The sequence below is a fragment of the Dermacentor albipictus genome, chromosome 9, assembly GCF_038994185.2.
Source record: "Dermacentor albipictus isolate Rhodes 1998 colony chromosome 9, USDA_Dalb.pri_finalv2, whole genome shotgun sequence".
Taxonomy (NCBI): Eukaryota; Metazoa; Arthropoda; class Arachnida; order Ixodida; family Ixodidae; genus Dermacentor; species Dermacentor albipictus.
Window position 1 is genome coordinate 55173639 of NC_091829.1, and position 18786 is coordinate 55192424.

The 18786-nt window shown below is 47.7% G+C and overlaps 1 protein-coding gene across 10 annotated transcripts in view; it reads right to left on the bottom strand.

The window, feature by feature from the left end:
• Nucleotides 1-18786, bottom strand: part of LOC135896562 (MYG1 exonuclease) — a 631131-nt gene that overhangs the window by 266195 nt on the left and 346150 nt on the right. For all 10 annotated transcript variants that reach the window (XM_070525815.1, XM_070525811.1, XM_070525814.1 and 7 more), the window contains one exon: nt 5654-5783. In XM_070525815.1, the coding sequence (XP_070381916.1) occupies nt 5654-5783 (130 nt within the window). The remainder of the gene's footprint in view (nt 1-5653; nt 5784-18786) is intronic.

The window sequence follows — 18786 nt, forward strand, 5'->3', positions numbered from 1 at the left end:
ACCAACTATATGCACCGGGCGGCCGTCGTAAGTGGCGTGTAGGCGAACAGCGCCGCGAGCAGCAGAAGTCAGTGCATTGGCATGTGAAGCAGACGACGGGCGCAGGCTCTCACGGTGGATACAGTGATATCGCACTGCACATTTTAAAACCTGACCCACCAGAAAACGCATTTTCGTGTGTCTGCTTTTGGGAAAGGTAGCCACTTGTACGAGGCAGGCCTCATTCGCGGTACCAGGTACTAAATAAGGTAGAAAACTAGTAGATATTGAGATGCAAGTGCACCCCGCCCATGCAGGCCGACGCGGTAAGCTACGATATGGAGCTCTAGCAGTTATATTCCAGATGTTATGTTGATGTGCACGTTAACAGTGTCGCATACTTATGTATGTAAATAGGGGAAGCAGGCAGGCGATGTATAAAAAATGCATAAGATACATACCAGTGTGTATGTATAACGCGGCTACAGGGTGTGTGCCACTGGGTGCGTGCCCCAGGAGCCTACGTTTATCTGTCGCTCTGCAACGAACTTTTCTGACGTCAACTTGGGTCACTGAAAGTATCACAACATGACGCCTACACGGTGACGTTCGCGTCACGCAATTTTTCTTGCAAATGGGGGTCGGAGTCCAAGTTGTGATGTTTTCCCCCGACTCTCAAAAAGCGCATTCTTGCCGAATGTGACCTTCAGAATCGCGTTTATGCTATTTAAGGGCTTGCATAGGAGATATTGAGCTAAAACGCTATCGCTGCCACCGAAGTGGTGCACGACAACTTTTCTGGTTTTCTCGTTACTCATACAATGACGAAGTGTTTCTCAAAAGACTACAAACATAGCCAGAGTGATGTCTGTGGTTAGGAGCAATAAGATGTAGGCTGGTGCGTGCATTATTTGGCTCCAATGGCGATGGAAGGTGTCTTTCTGTTTTCTTCATGTACGGTGGTATCGACACCCAGACGCATGCTTCTCCCATGTAAACGCGAAGTCTAGTAGAGCACCGCTAAGTAGAACGGAATGACCTGTTCTTGTGAGAGCTGTTGCGCTGCGCGACCTTTATTATAAAGTGACAATGAAATGAGAAAGGCGTTCGAATGTATTACACTTCTTTGACGCGACTGGCACAAATACATCGCGTCCCACATAGCAGGAGCTAAAGCATTTAGGTGGGTGCGCTCTGGCTTCCATTCGGATACCATAATTAATGAGTTTCTCCCTCGCATCACGACCGGGAGCGTGTCGGTTTGTACCATTCTCGCCTCGTGGCGGCTAACGCTTTGGAGCACTGTGCTAAACTGCACCCCTGTCTTCGGGGCCGCCATTCATTGCGCAGTCCTTTCCTGGTAGCTGGGCGCTACGAAGATGCCGCGAGATATTGTACCGCCTTCGGCTTCGACCCAAGTTGTATCGTATCTTTCGGGAGTAAAAACATTTGCCGACGTACACGACGCTCCCTAATTATAATGCGAAACCTGTACGAGTTTTCATTTCGCGATGTATGGGCTGGCGCGGACAATCTGTCTCGTGCGACGCATTGCAATCGGAGCAAAGTGTGGCGCCACTGCCTCGCTGATGGAGAAATCGCGAGAGGCAGCTCGTGGGTGAAGCACGGGCGCGATTCACAGCAGTCGCAACAGACAGACCACCGCTCATGCAGCGCTTTCTTTCCATATATGGCATCGGTCGACGTGCTTTCCGCATGTCATCGGTGAACGGACCACGACGCCCTAGTCTGGTGCCATCTCGTAGTGGTCATCGCGCAGAGCCTGTCTCTCCCCATATCCTCCTCCTCCGCTTCCCTCTTCGCACTTTCTTCGCTATCGCCGTTTTTCATGCCCTGCTGCTCTCCGAGTTGGCTCTCTCATACTTCGCTGTGCTCGTTCGCTCGGTTACGCTGACGCCGACAGTCAACGCAGGAAGGGGCACCTAAGAGCTCTGCTATAAAATTGTGGAAAACTAAAATTCACCGTTCTGTCCTCTCTATGGAGAAAGACGAGCAGCGATGCTGTGGTGTGTTTTACTTCAATCGACGTGTCCATGTATATGTTATTCTCCATCTTAGTATGATAATTATTGAAGGACACAGACAACGAATGGAAATTTTGACTGTGGAGTAATTTATTCTTATTCTTTTATGGAATAGTGACGTGTGCAATTACCACCGCATAGCAGACGGGAATTCTGCAATATGTACAAATTCACTGTGAACCACCTAATCAGGAAATGTACATGAATCTCAGCGTTATGTTAGAGTCGTCTTAGCGGCTTATTGACATCAGTTTCGTTTGGGATATGTGTGTTAAAACAACAGTTACAGCCGTTTCTTGTAACCATACTGCCTACGTAGATGGCCACATATTAACAGCAGACGGGAATTCTGTAAAGTTTACAATTTCTCTGTGAACAAACTAATTAAGACAAGCAAATGAAAATCGGCCTAATAATATGGTCGTCTCAGCGACCAATATAATCATACTTTTTTTTCCACTACACCTACATTAAATTGAGGTCTGCAGAGCGTTCGCGGGAAGCTGGAGCCGAACATTTTTTTTGTGTCGCCGCGACCCTTAGACGAACGAACATCGACCACTAACGGAGGGTATACTATAAACACCTTCGCTGTAAAAGCAGCCGTTTGTCTCCCTTTTTTCTTTCGTGAGCTGCTTCGCCGGTCGCACATATGTCGGCAAGTTCGCGTTCACTATCCGTTGCAGTTACTTTAATCTTTTGATGCCTCGTCATTCTTAATGTCTTAGAAACTCGCCCAATCTTCACTCATGGTCCATTTCACACAGCTTAGCGCAACGAGATCCACCAGTGGCGAGGGTTTGAACATGCCGGCGCGTTTGCATTCGACGTTGATGCACAGCAAACAGTCATGCGCCGGACGCAACTAGAGTTGGGAGCCGCGAGGAAGGAAAATATGCCTCAAATTGTGCCTCCGATTAGCGACAACGGGTCACACAGCATCAAGAAAGCAAACGTGCTTTCTTTCCACCGATCGGCCATGAAGAAAGGCATGTTGGTATATGCTAATAATATGCTTAAAGAAAATCGACAGATGTGCAAACGCAACTTTTCAAACAATTTTGCAAACGGAGAGAAGTGGTACTCGGGGCCATAATTTGAACGTCATTAATGCTGCCACATTTATGATCATGTCCCATAATGTCCCAAACTTGTAGACAACTTGGGTCACTGGCCTGCCATAGGAGCCTTGATATAGATAGAATTAAAGTACCTGAAGAAGCTGGAAGAATGCTAATCGCATTATCATCCGTGATGACGCCGCCTTGAAATTTCAGCACCTGCAAGCGCCGTGACGCCTTGTACATTGACGCCGCACGGTCGAGCCTAGTTCAACTTTTATCGGTAAAAATGGACTACACCTTATTCTAATATAGCCAAAGACTGAACTAAAGTTTCACGAACTTCTTCTGAACTCTAACGGAATTGCGAAAGAAATGCCTTGCGTTGACCTAGCGGTGCTCGCGTTCTGCCGCAAAATAAAAAAAATGAAATTTTGATCATATTTTGTTCTAATAAGCAGCTTGTTACCGTGAACTCAACAAATTACAGTGGAGTTCGAGAATACTTTAACAACCTAAAGCAGTCTAAACTAATCTAAGCACTGCGTGTACGACATGCTGGGTCCCAACAGAGACTGTGGTGTCGTGGTTAGGCCTAAACTTCTCTTCGAGCAGCGCACTTGCAAAATGTCGTTGCCCATACTTCGTTCACCAGGCCGTTTTCCTGCGCCCTGCCCTGGACGACTTGCACGTGACACGGGCCAGTCTGCAGCATAGATTCCCACATACGCCAGGCGCACAACGCACCTTTACTCTGTCGTAAGTGCACATAAGCGATCGTCCCTGCGACGACGATCTTCGATTGCGCTAAACGAGCGATTCAAAACAAAAATGATAGTTTTCCTATACCGTGGAAGCTTCGCAGCTGCTGCGGACATCAGGTTCGGCGAGAAAATCGCCGCTATAACATTAACTATCACAGTGAAATTCTAAACCCTTTAGTCGTAAATAAAGGAATTGGTTCTAAATTACCATTTAGCTGCCTTATTCGCAGTTGTCGTGGACGGGCAGCGGAAAACAGACGGGAAAACACGGAATACACGGCACGAGAGCAACTTTCAACTGATTCTAACGTTAAAAATATTACGCACCGGGAGTGCAGACTCCGTCAAACTTTTTTTTTTTGTGCGTATACATGACAACGACATTTTTACGTACTGTTGTGAAATAAACTTTCACTTTTCATTTTTAAGTACAAGGCGGCAATGGCTATCGCATCGCATTTTATTTCAGAGTGACTAGAAAATTACACATGGTCAAATACTAGGCAATGGTCGGCGACCGCAAGTGATACGTTAAGGACTCGACACATTTAGTCCGTGCTATTGTCGCGTGGAGGGACGTATGAAGAACACACTGTGAAAGACGAAACTAACTTTTATTGGGCGAACCTGTGCCCACAAAAACACGCTACACTTAAAGAACGGCGACAACGGCGAACACAGTCGGCGATCGTCAAAATCTGATCAGCGGGTCAAGCGCGTCGGCTTTTATCCATCAGTCGTCGAATGTTCCAGAGTTATCGCTGGGACCCGCATGCCTTCCACAAAGTTCTACATTATTCCCGTCACGCACAAATGCAATCAGATTACAAAAGGTTCGGTCACAGACAGCGGATGGAAGCATCGATAACATTCCAGAAACTTCCGATACATGCAGGCGCGTCCTGCGCTGTGCGATAACATTTGTTAGGCGGTGAAATGTGTCACCCGATAAAGACAAACAAGTACACGTGTCACTGTCTTCTTCATGCCTTGTGTCCACCGCTGTGGACAACGGCTTTCGTCAATTTCAATGATAACCACGAACGATTAGCTAAAATAATCGAGTGCGACATAGGGATAGACTCGGGCGACATTATATGTCAAGCGTGTAATAGTTTCGTTATCACTGCTTTTCGAGAAAATTCATACCTTGCGTGGTACCACCACCGACAAGGAATAATCAATAGGTTGTATATTCAAGGTACCGCCAGAAGACACGGCAATCTATAGGATGAAAAGGAAAAACGAGGAACCACCACGCGACATTAAACCTGTATCTATACATGTGTCAAGGAAAGTAAAAGAAGCGTTTATCTAAGCTGACTGCTGAATCAGCCTCTCTATCTACATATGCGAAGGTGTTGAGGCGAGCAATGTGTCCATAAAATTTATTTGGGCAAGTACGTTTTTTTTTTCAGAATCGTAACCGACAGGTCGACAAAAAGCACCGACTTAAACTGCGTTGTCTCTCTAGGGTTTTGCAGGGACTAATTAGAATATACCGGGCGCTGTTATAAAACCAGGGCCACCCTAATTTTGTCGCGTTCTGGCGTTTTTCTTTCAATTCTTCCTTCGCAGGCGAGACGGTGGCGTTCACCATAGACGACGCGGACGGCGCCTGGTTCGGAAAGCGACCGCGCCTGCAGTCCTGGTTGGGACGAAACTTCCTGCTCGTCTTGTGGCGCGAGCTCGAGGACGCGAGCAAGGGCTGCTGCCTGGTGGCCCAGCTCATCGGCGACCCCCGCGAGGCGGACAGGTTCACCTACCGCGTGGACGTGACGCGCGGAGGCGAAAGACAGCTCACCTAGAAGGACAGGCCTCGCTCGCTCCACGAGAGCGTCGAGTCGGCCCTGGCCAGCAGGGACTGCCTCTTCTTCGACGCCCCGCAGTTCGTGGAGGGCGGGAATGCTGAACGTCGAGTGCACCGTCAGCTCCTGCGAAAAGACATGATCGCAAAAGGAAATAAGAAATTTGAATTATTAGTGCGCCAAGCTGTAAGGGAAGCGGGCTTGCGCGAAACGAAGAGTGGCTCTATATTCAGCAATATAATTGTTTCAATCACGGCTTCCAAGACTGGCAACCCGGTCTAGGAGGCCGCGTTTAAAGTTTGGAGTTTAGGGCACGATGATTTATATTCGGAATGCTGCAGGAAAACGTGGCGAGGCAGTCGTTAGGTTCCGATCGAATTCACAAATAATGCCTCAATTTTCCTACGACTTGGCAAGGATTTATTTAGAATGCAAGCTGGATTTTTTTCTTTACGCATTGTTCTTTAGAGTTTTCAGTCTCCCAAATTTACTTAAGAGTGGTTGCGTGCTTCACATTCGCACTTGATATGATTAATTATATAGTTTGCCGTGGATTAATAAGACTCAACATTTCATCCTTGACACTCATGTGTCTGGTACTTCTTTTTTACAGCGTTGCGCGATTGTGAGTTCGGTAGGCAGCGCCGCATTTCGAATTATAGTACGAGCGGCTCAGCAGTTATCACGGCGAAACTTGTTTTGACGATAACGCTATATTGGATCAAGGCGTTTGCTCTGTAATCTACCGCGTGAATACACTTCATTATAAGTTGGTATTTCACACTTTCATCGGCTCTTAATTTTTTATTCTGGCGTATTACTGGACAAAAGTGCGTTGGCTAGTTTGCGACTCTCTTCATCAGAGCACCGCGCAATTCTTAGTATGTGATTAGCGCGCGGAGCATTACATACTGAACGAACGTATCCCATCTGCTGCAATTTGCCACACATTCGACATATATACATGTATTCGTAATTGCTTTAATGCAAAGACCAACCAACAAATCTTAGGGATGTTTCGTTTCAGGGATTTTACGAAGGTTTAACCTAAAATAAGGTTATCAAGGAGCTGTAGTCACGAAAATCGTTGTTACGCGGGATCCGACAAAACTGGCGCGTAGCTTGGTTTCCCTTCTCCCATCCCCGCCCCGGTGAGCTGTCTGCGATACTCAGTCTTGGTTCGGAAGCAGCTAGGAATAGAGCTCCCACTCGTCCCCCCCCCCCCCCCCCCCCCCCGGGGGAGAATTACGCTCTGCGATTCGTTTTTCGTGTGCAAGAAACTCTGCGCCAGTGGGCCTTCATTCCTAACTGTGTAAAGCCTACGGAGAAAAGTGTATGAGCGTACAAGACGTGCGCAAATAGTGCAGAGAATTCAAAGACGGGCGTACAGACGTCCATGAACAACAGCATTCTGGATGGCCACGGGTTTCGGACGAAACGATTGCGAAAGTAGGAGAAACAATGCGGATAGGTCAAAGGGTCACGGTTCGGGAGCTCTGCGAGATGATTCCTGATGTCAGCAAGACGTGCACTGACATACTTTGGACAGACCATTTAGGCCATGCCAAGGATTGTGCAAGGTGGGTGCCGAGAATGCTTACGGAAGACCACAAACGGCAACGTGTTGAAGCCACTCGCGAATTTCTTCAGGCCTACGACACCGATGGCGAGGAATTCTCGGTCTCCGTTGCCACTGGGGACGAAAACCGCGTCTATAACACGACACCGAAACGAAACAATCCTGTTGGTGGAAACATCCATAGTCACCAAAGCCGCGGAATTTCAAACAAACACTGTCTGCCGGCAAAGTGATGGCGAGCTTCTCCTGGCACAGGAAGGGGTTATTGTTGTGCGAATTCATGCCTGCCGGTACAACAATCAATGCGGACCGCTACTGTGACACGTTGCAGAACCTTCGCAGCGCGATTCAAAACAAGAGGAGAGGCATGCTCACGAAGGGAGTGCGTTTCCATCAGGGCAACGCTCGTCCGCACATCGTCCGTGTAACAGACGATCTCATCAAGCATGAATGAATGTCCACCGGTGCAGTAATTTTTGCACACAAAAAATGAATCACAGAGCGTAATTCGCACCTGGTGGGAGAAGCGAGTGGGAGGTCCATCTGTAGCGATTTCCAAGCCTAGACTGAGCATCGCAGACAGATCACCGGGGCAGGGACCGGGGGAGGGGAAACCAAGCTACAGTGTTGTCGGATCCCGCGTAACAGTGTTACTCGCGACTGCAGCTTGATGGGATACTGTTACACACCCGCCGTACAGCCCAGACATAGCCCCAAGTGACTACCATCTCTTTGCTGAGCTGAAGAAACACCCGGGTGGGACACATTTCAGAACCGGAGAGCAGCTGAAAGAAGAGGTTTTAAGCTACTTTCACAGCCCAGCGGGAGAGTTCTACGATTCAGGCTTAAAGAAGATGGTACACCACATGGAAAAATGCATTGACCTCAACGACAATTATGTCGAAAAATAGAGGAACGTAAGCTTTCGAAAAACGCATTACTCAATGCCAATAAACATGTTTTTTATTATAAAATATGATAGGGAACCCTACTTTACGGACAACTCTCGTAGTTTACCGCGATTCCATTGTCGGCAAAAATTAACTGCATTGCACTATACTCCTGTAAAGCGTGCAACGCCGGAGAGACAGTCATACTGAGGCGCAGCCGCCGTACGGCACGCTTTTGGGAAATTGTTTGCGTGAGGGATCGCGCGAGGCAATGGTGTCGCGAAGGCAGCTTATCTGGTACCCGCACCAAACGGGAACTAGTCACAGAGTAGGTAAAATTAACGGTGCGGTCTTGAGTAGCGCTAACACTGTCGAAAATACACTGTTGCGAAAGCACAATCTTCGGGATCGGCTCCAGCTTGCCTCCTGGCCAAAAAGATTGACAGTTAACTGAGTGTGGCGGCAAAATGAGACAAGGTCCATGTAATTGCGCGTGAAACACGATGCCAGTAACATACGAAATGAACGAATAATGATTATAAAAGAGAGACAGAAAGATACAGAACAGAATAAATCATTTGAACCACGATGTACGGAGACCCTTTGCTCCTTAGCGTCGACACCATGGTTGACTCTTCCTTGTCATTTTAATAAAGCTGCACATGCGCTCCAGCATGTTACTAACATATCTTGATTCCGGCCTAAGGATATGTAAGTGCACCAAAATTACACGTATCCTGAAAAATGCTACAGTCCTAACTGACAAACAGCAGTACCCTATAAACCAAATAGGCGCAAAAATGATGATCGATAAACGAAGTAGGAAGAATGAACACGAAGGTACAGAATGCGAAAAGAATTGTTAACGATTTTGAAGATAATTTGCAAGAATGACAGGGCGCGCGATCATATCAGACGCTTGCACTTGGTTATAATATTGGGAGCTCAATCGAGCGCACATTCTGGGTGCTTCTTGCAAATCATGCCGCTCAAGCTTCCCAACATCAACATAAACGAGCTATGATGTATCTATCATCATCGTCAGCAGAAGCAGCAGCAGAAGCCTGTATTTATGTCCACTACAAGACGAAGCCCTCTCCAAGGAATCTCCATTTACCGCTGTCTTGCGCTATCTGATCCCAGATTGTCAGAAAATTTTGTAATTTCAACCCACCATCATCTTCCACAGCGCTTCCCTTCCCTTGACACTTAGTCTGTAACTCTACAGACCACTGGTTATCTGCCCTGCACCTTACATGGCATTGCCAGCTTCTTTTTTGTCTTCTTAATCCCAACTAAAATATCGACTATCCCCGTTCACTCTATAATCAACATTGTTGTCTTGCTATCTCTTAACGCTACGCCTAACATTTTGCCCTCTATGATTCGTTACACGGAAATTAACTGATCATTTATCTTTGTTAGCCTCCAAGTTAGGGTCCCATATGTTAGTAACGGTTTGTATACATGTATTAATGCCCAAATAAGACCGGTTCGTTATAGCAGCTCGTGACATATATGAATGCGTAGGAGGATATAGTTAATGAAGAAGAATACATCCTACTGCCGTCACGGAAATCACATCCAGAAGCCCCAAACATTAGCTATCGTCACACTGAAGCTGCTTTTTTAGCTACAGAAGCATACCTCACCGATCATCGTCAATGTCCTAAACGATACACCACTCTAAAAGCTTTATCATAGTTCATTTCCAGGTCCTTGAATATGAGGGGAGTGGAAACCCCGATGCCTCGAGAAATGAACCAGGCCATAATACAGTAAAACCACGACCGCCATGGCACAAATGCCCCAGTGCCACGTTCCACACACCGTGCTATCATTGGCACTTGTTTTTGCATAATGCAATTCGAGCCACTGAACTAGAAAAGAAAAGACAACTAATTTACTAAAAAGATATATGTTACCTGCTATCCGGCCCATGTAAGTTAACATTACATAACAATTGACGCCTCCAGCTGGTGTCTTTCCAGAAACGTAAAAATTGAGATTTTCTTTCTTTTTCTTCTATGTTGTATAGCGCTCAGGCACGCGAAATAGTGTCATCATTGTTTACCGTGACGGACGCACCGACGAAAACAGTCAAAGAAGCGATGAAATAGGCTGGGCACGTTCTCCAAACTCTGCGTTACGCCGACTGTCGTGGAGGAGAAAAATAAATATGGGAGAGGTACGTGAAAATATTGACCTCTAAGTCATAAAAAATATCTGCCAGAGCCCACCTCACGATGGACGTCGAAGTTAACGCGGTTAGAACCAGAATAGTCTCAAAGGACATTTTTTTGTCACTGAAGAGCGCTACACACGACCTGGCACACGCTCATTTAACCCAGTTTACCTCAAAGAGATTTGTAGTGGCAGCAGCATCGGCTTCGCATGAGAGTTACGTAGATGATCGCGTCCTCATGACGCACGAGTGGCTGGCACGCTCGGCACGCTAGACCACACATTCCGGCATCCCTTCGCAGACGTCTATTCGAAACCGTGCCCAACCTGTCGCTGGCACACGCGCACACTGGCACACGCCCGCCCACAACACTGGCACACGCGCACACTGGCACACGCCCGCCCACAACACTGGCACAGGCGCGACACAGAAGCTTATTTGCAGTCGTTTCGTTTGGCCTCGGCTAAACGCGCAAGTTAGCAATTGGGTTCACTGCTGTTTGTCGTGTCAACGCTCTAACATCCAGCGTCACCCCATTCCGCCTGCCAAGTCTTTTCTTCCACCGCAAGCTCGCTTTGACACCGTACACCTGGACCTCATCGGCCCTCTGCCACCTTCGAAAGGTTACTGCTACATACTGACATGCATCGACCACTATACACGGTGGTCAGAAGCTACACCTATATCTGACATCCCAGCGGCCACTGTTGCAGCAGCTTTCGTGTCTACGTGGATCGCAACGTTCGGCTGCCCATCCACAATTATCACCGATCACGGTCGGCAGTTTGACTCTGCGCTCTTCAACGAGGTACTCAAGCTACTCGGAAGGACACGTTTTCGCACGACTGCTTACCACCCGACGTCCAATGGACTAGTTGAATGTTTTCACCGGCATCTCAAGGCCTCCCTAATGGCGCATGAATCGCCCGAGAAGTGGGTCCTATATTTCCCTGTCGTCTTACTTGGCATGAGAGCCGCACTCTAGAGCGGCCTAGGTTGCTACTGTGCTGAGCTCGTCTACGGCACTCACCTACGCCTTCCGTGCGATTTTTTTGTGGCCACCACCAAAACACCTACGCCATCACCTGCCGACTAGGTTGCCCATCTGCAAGCTTTCTTCAGCCAGATAAGTCCCGTGCCTCTACGTCCGCAAGAAGCAAGGTCTCAGTACGTTTCTCCCGCGCTCACCTCTCTCTGCTACCCACGTTTTCGTGCTTAACTGTGCCGTGCGGAAGCCCTTGCAGCCACACTACTCCGGGCCATATTGTGTTCTCGTGCGTTGTCCGACCACTTTTGTCGTGATTGTCAACGGCCGCTCAGACACAATAGCCCTGGAACGTCTAAAACCCGCCTACATTGAAGCAACTGCGCCGTCGGCTCCACCAATATGCGACGCAACCCTGCTGCATCCTTCGCCGCTGCCTCTGCACGTGACACCCAAGACCAACACCAAGACACGCCACGTCACGTGGACTTTCAATCGTGCGTTGAAATTTCCTCCCCTCTAGGCGGGAGGGGGGGGGGGGGGCAGAGCCTTCTGTAGCGGCAGCAACGTCGGCGTCGCATGAGAATTACGTAGACGATCGCGTCAACGCTCCGGCACGAGCGGCTGGCACGCTCATGCACGGGCAAGCGTTCCGAAAGATTATTAAAAAGGATGCTACCCTAAGAGAAACAGTCTCGGTTTTTCCTCTCCTGCGAGAGCCCGAGTCAATACCGCACTACGAGGTCGCTCGTCGCCATAGATTCATTGAAGAGCAGAACATACCTTGGGGCACATACTCACCCACGAAGGTTGGCATCAGGTGCACTCAATACAGCTATTTATCAGATCATGGAATGCCCACTCCCAGAGATCCACGTTGGCAGGAAAGCGGTTAGAATAACACATAGCTAGTGAGACAAGTTGGCGTAAAAGACTTTCACCGAACAGCGGCACATACCATGTCGCACATAAACCGCGGCACATAACCAATGACACAAGTTGTAAAGATGTTCGCTGAAGTGTTGCATACAACCGGTTGCACATACCCAGTGGCCATAATTTACATCAAATAGGTTCAATGAAGTATGGCGCATACCTAGTTTCACATACGCAGCGACATATATGCTTGGCTTAGAGAGGTTGAATGAAGAGTGCCACATAAGCACCGGCGCAGACCCTGCAACTTAGGTTGGCATGAAACGCTCTAAAACGGTTCACGCCTCTAAAAGAATCACGCTGAAAGCATCAATGATGAATTGCTATTATGCGAATATGTTTGTTATCCCACTCAACGGTCTGTGGATCACTGAAATGCAACGGTACACCCGCAAGATTCTGAACACATCCTGCTTAAAGAGAAGCTTTAGCACGGGCGAAACGCCGATGTCGCCTATTCAGATAGATGTAAAACGCAGAAATGCGCTTCCGAGATAAACCATGGGCCGATTTAATAAAATTCGGTGCATCCGAGAGAAAAAGATAGGTTCTAGTGACATTTGAAAGAGGAATTTTATTTTAGACCTGAATATTACGAAAAGTGCAGAATATTGGTAAGTCTGAAAAAAAAAAGAGAAGCACGCCGTTTATAAATCCGCAACCCTGCAGCAAGAGCACACAGCTCAGTTCTGTCAACTGCATAAATTAGAGAATCCAAAGCGGATAAATTGGGTATCTCAATTTATATCTTCCGTGGTTTTGTTACATTGTTTACAAGGGTTTAGCAAAAGCCTTACTGACATATTAGCGATCTATTTTATAGCCATGTATAACAAATCAATTTTGTACGCTTTAGATCTTCTATCAGATGCAATTCACGGAATTGTGGTATCGCCTTTCGTCCAAAGTTGTAAACATGACAGTTCCGTTTTCTGGGCATTTGCGATCTTGAACAATCTTTATTAAAAAAACTGACGGCCGAAGTACAAAATTCGCTACTAACAGATACAATTACTTTTGCATGCAACAAGCCTCATGAAATTTCGTGAGGTGTTTGAAGAGAAAACGATTCCTCCTATGCCATTTATCTAGATAGCTCTCGAGCTAAGTATTCCTCTTATAGCTTTATTGATGTTTTGATGAGATGCATCAATTTGCTGTGAAATATTTTGAAAGAGCAGAGGAAATATTTGCTCGGGGAGCAATCAATGATGTCAATTTATTGCTAGTTAGGTTACCTATATTGACTATACGCCTGGAATAATGGCCCATCAGCCACACAACACTGAAACCTTAACAAAACGCTTCTGTTAGAAATTCTTAGCGTAAGAACGATTGCTGGCGTGCTCTTTCACAGCGCTCAGCGCTGAAATTTATAATCTGCTCTAAACGGTGCTGCTGTTCTGCACCTCTTTCGGTGGTACAAGATGGTCCGCCCTTTTTTTCTCGGGCAGTGTCAAGGTTGTCAGACGATGTATTTTAGCGCCGCGTCGCACGTCACAGCGATGGTCGAGGAAGTAGCGGAGCCTAAGCAACGGGAAGCGGACCAATCGGAGACGTCGGCACAACTCTGTCCTCACATGCACCTTTCGTATAAGACGAAGCGTCACGTGGAACGAGCCTCCTTTTCTGGTGAGCTACTTTCGCTCAACTGGCCCAGCGCCATTAATACCCTAGGCTCTTCAGCACGCGCATGGCCTTTCGTAAACCGGTGGATGAATGAAAACGTGTCGCAGTAGGCGATGCCATTTGCTATGTAAACGAAACAAAAGGGACATCCTGTAAACAAGGAGAGCGTCTGATTTTTCCTGTTAAAGAAAATATTGGGTTCCCTACCGACTTTAGCTTCTGCGGATGCGAAGTTCCACATGCGGGGATTGCAATGAAATTAGAACGGAGGACATTTGCGTTATAGCATGCCTGGAACGTTATGCGTTAAAGCTATTTAAATCTGCTTCCATTCCGTTTGCTTCGTTATCCCTCCGCGATTGGTCAAACATTTGTGGAGCTTAGCCCACTTCACATGCCTCTCGCAAGACGTCTGGAAAGCCACAATAACTTTCCGTTTCAAGGTGACGTGTACACATTGATTATGTAGCATTAGGCGGAACCAAGGAAAACAGAAAACATTTCATTCCGAACTACACCTATGTCACCATTACCTCACCGCGACAGATGAAAATGTTTTCGGGCCCCACCTAGTTTGCCTGTCTGTAAGACGAAATCACAAGACCGCGGAAAACCACACCTCAAAGTTACGTGCATACGCCCTGCTGATGCATTATTATGCCTAACAAAACAGCAATTGCATTTTTTAATAGCCTGAGGAGTGCCCCGTTCCGAAAGGAATAAAATATAGCTGCCCACTTATGATTCCGGCTCTGTGTGCCTATAGTGTTTACTCGAAGATAGACAAATATAAGTCTACACCTACTATTAGACTTACTGAAAAATAAAAGAAAGTATAGAATTCGAACATGGGTCGACCCACGTAGAAAAATACTTGGAAGACGATGCGCCATTATTTTCCTTAAGCTCGGTTACTAAGTTTTTTTTTTTTATACCCGATGCCATAAGCTGCATCCTCGTCAGAACTGGCATAGAAGTCGTCCTCGTCAGATGAGTCACCTGCGTCCTCGACACCCGTAAGTCGTACTCAGTGCCCTAGAGTGCGTTGCATTTGCCGCTTTTACTAAAGCCAGTCTGAATAACCTCCAGACTTGCCTTCCGCCTGGTAAGACGGAAAAACTCCGCTAGCTTGGTAAATTTGCTAACTTTGTTCACGAATATACGAGTAGGTCGAGATTCTTTGGTCAGTAATATAGGTCGATGGCGCCCTCAGCGTAGCGTAAGAAAAGAAAAACAGTCGAGTTATGTTCGAGTAAATACTGTACTCTGAGCTGCAAGCGAAAATTTATTTCTTTGCGCATAAAGTAAACTTTGCGTGGCAACATAACCGTTGCAGAACCCTTTCGGCGTGAATACGACATCACTCTGCCAAATCTTCACTGAGCACTCGTTTTGGTGGCTCTTGGAACCCCGCTTGCACGCCGGCAAAGCTGTGGACGAGCCGCCACAAGCTAAGCAAAGGGAAGCGGGCCAATCGGAGACGCCGGCACCATTCTCCTCACCCTGTTATCTACTTCCACTAAGCTACCTCGGCACCAGCGAAAGTGCCTCGTTTCCTACGCGCTCCTTATATCTAGTTTGGCCCATAACATAAAGAAAAACCATTCGCGTTAGGCAATAATATTCACTCCTGCAAAGGAGGAGAGCGTTTGAATGAACTGTTCAAACAACAGTATGAGTAACCGCGCACGCATGCTTCGGCGGTACGTGGGTATATGACGTCAGTATTTTATAATAAAGTCAGAGTGAAATCACTTTAGGTTATAGCTACCCTGTTCCGCTAGTAGGACCTATAAGGCCCAAACTGGGGTGTTCGCAGAGCCTGCAACAACGTATAACTCCAGCGCGGCGGAAATCTTGAGCCGCGGTTGGCTCGTGAGTGCGATGCCTCGCACACAAGAGTGTCAGCGCGTGATCTGCCGCACGTCTTTTTGCAGTGTCCAAAACCTGGTGAGAGCAGATATATTTGCCGCATATTACATGCGTGTTCGTTGCACACTTGCAATATTTCTGATGATTTGCCAAGCTTGTGTGTTGCACAAATTTCACCTTAATTTGGCATCTGATCTTTGCATCTACTGTAGGGATATCATCCGGTTTGAAGAATAAGCATCAACTGGGAGCAGGCAGCACAGTGATGTAATACTGAGAACCGCCAGAAAATGCACCACCACTCTGCGCAGCTGCTGCTCGAGAAAGCCCTTGCATAGCCAATAGCAATATTGTGCTTCATTGACTTAGGCCGTTTCTGGGTATGTTAGGTATACTGCTGCAATACTCAGGAGTGGTTCCATGTTTCTTTCCATTTGATACTGTGCATCGCAGCCGTGACAGCCATAAAGGTAATGGTAATGGGCGAAAGCATCAAATGCCCAACATAGCGAAAGGGCCGGCGTCTGTAGCAGCGAACCAGCGCCTGAATTCTCATTGGCGGCGATGAAACGTCACGTGTGTGCCTCGACGGTGTAGAGGGGGCAGTAGGGTACACCTATGCTGAGCTGGCGCGGCAGGTGTTGCGTGAGGGGTGAGAGCATCGTCGCGACGCCAGGTCACCCTCGCTCTCGGAGACCTTTGTTATTTGCCCGTTGCGTGTAGAACGTTGCGTCTAGAACGCAAGCTATCGCCTGCGTACTAACTTCGCCAAGGTCATCGCTATAAAGAAATTAATTCGCAAAAATCAGAATGAATTGGAGAGGAAAAGCGTTGGTGGTAGTGAGATTTGAAGCTACGACCCCTCGCTCAGACCCCAGTCTCTTACCTGCTAAGCTAAACCGGCTACTCCTAGATAACAGGCATGTGCAGTCTGCTTTGCGACGTCATGCGACTTGGACAAAAATTTCCATCGCCAAGCCCGGCGAGACGGAAGCGGTGACGACAAAATCACCTCGGCTTATTCGTGAGCGTCCCCATTAACTTACATAATAGTTGGGCAAGGTAGCATGAAGTTGCGGAAATAAGTGCACTGGCCTTGGCCTGTCTAGGAGGCGTTGGCCAAACGTCTCGACGTGCTCGCTTGCCAGCGAAAAGCTCATAACTCGAAGGGCCACTCAGCGGCGTCCAATTCGACATTAATGCGTTCGCATTGCCAACTCATAACAAGTGCTAAGGTCTCCTCGGATTTTTTGTTGACATTGTTGCCGTCGAATAACTATATGGCTCATATCATATCAACTACATGCACCGGGTGGCCGTCGTACGTGGCGTGTAGGCGAACAGCGCCGCGAACAGCAGAAGTCGGTGCACTGGCGTGTGAAGCAGACGACGGTACCAAGGCCCTAACGGTGCATCCAGAGATAGCGCATTGCAGGTTTCAAGGCCTGACCTAACAGAAAACGAATTTCGTGTGTCTGCTTTTGAGAAAGGCCGGCACGTGTACGAGGCATACCACGTTCGCGGTACCAGGTACTATGCACAGTAGAAATCTAGTGCGAATTGCGATGCAAGTGGACCCCGCCAGAAGAACCCGATGCGGTAAGCTAAGACATGGAGCTCGAGGGTTTATATTCCAGATGTTATTTTGCTGTGCACATTAACATTGTCGCATACCTAATTATGTAAACAGGCAGAGCAGGCAGGCCCGCGATGTATCAAAAATGTGTAAGATACGTACCATTGGGAATGTGTCATGCGGCCACTGGTACGTGCTCCATGAGCCAACGGGTATCTGCCGCACTGCAATGAACCTTTTCTGACGTCAACTTGGGTCACTCAAAGTATCACATCACACCTACACGGTGATGTTCCTGTGACGCTGTTTTTCTAGCAAATGAGGGTCGGAGCCGACGTTGTGGCGCTTTTCTACACTAAAAAAAAAGCGTTCTTGCCAAAAATGACTGGCAACATCACATTTGTTCTCTTTATGTGCTTGTATAGGAGATAGTGAGCTAAAAGGCTTTTGCTGCCACCGAAATGGCGCACAACGGTCGCTCTGATTTTTTCTATAGTCATACAATAACGAAGCATTTTTCACAAGACCTCAAAGATGGCCAGAGTGACTATGGTGGTTATAAGCGACAACACGTAGGCTTTTGCCTGCATTACCTGGCTTCAATGAAAGTGGAGTGGTTTTGCCGCATCTCTGTGGGATCGAAACATAGACGAAAACCCCAGTCGAGCAGCGCTCTGTAGAACGGAATGATCTGTTATTGTCTCAGCTGCTGCGTTGCACGTCCTTTGCGCTGAAGTGAGGTGTAGAACGGAGTTTCGGACGCCGCAAGCACTTAGTCATAAAGGCGTTCGTCTGTATTACACTACGTTGTCACGTTTGCATTGAATACGTCGCGTCCTACATAGCGCCCGCTAAAGCACTTAAATGTGTGCGCTCTAGCTTCCATCCCGCTACTAGAATTAATGAGGTTCATCTTCGCGTCACGAACAAGAGAGTGTTGTTTTGTACCATTCACACTTCTATCTCTCGCGGCGACAATACCCTCCTCCTCACCCCAAGCTCACTAGGCCTCAGGCACTGACATTCAGACTGTTGCAGACAGAAACTTATCCCAACCTGTCCACGTTACATGCGATATATCCGGAGATTTACACTGATGACGCATGCCCTGCTTGCGGGGATAAATCAACACTTTCGCACATGCTCTGGGGATGTATCTCTATAGCAAGCCCTGACCTCAGCTGAGATAGGTGGGAGGCGGCCCTCCGCAACCCACTCCTGGCTGAGCAACGTTGGGCTGTCCAGCAGGCCCACGATGCGGCTGGCAGGCTAGGCCTGTCGGTCCCGACGTGGGAGCGGCCCGCGACGTGCTAGTACGCGTTCTGCAGGACTGTAAAATAAAAGTTAATCAATCGATCAATTCTCGTCTCGTGGGATCAAGCACTTTGGAACACTGTCTTCAACTGCACCCGAAAATCGAAGACGACGAAGTGTCCCTTCTAAGGTGAATCCACATCGCTCCTGTGAAAAATCTCGT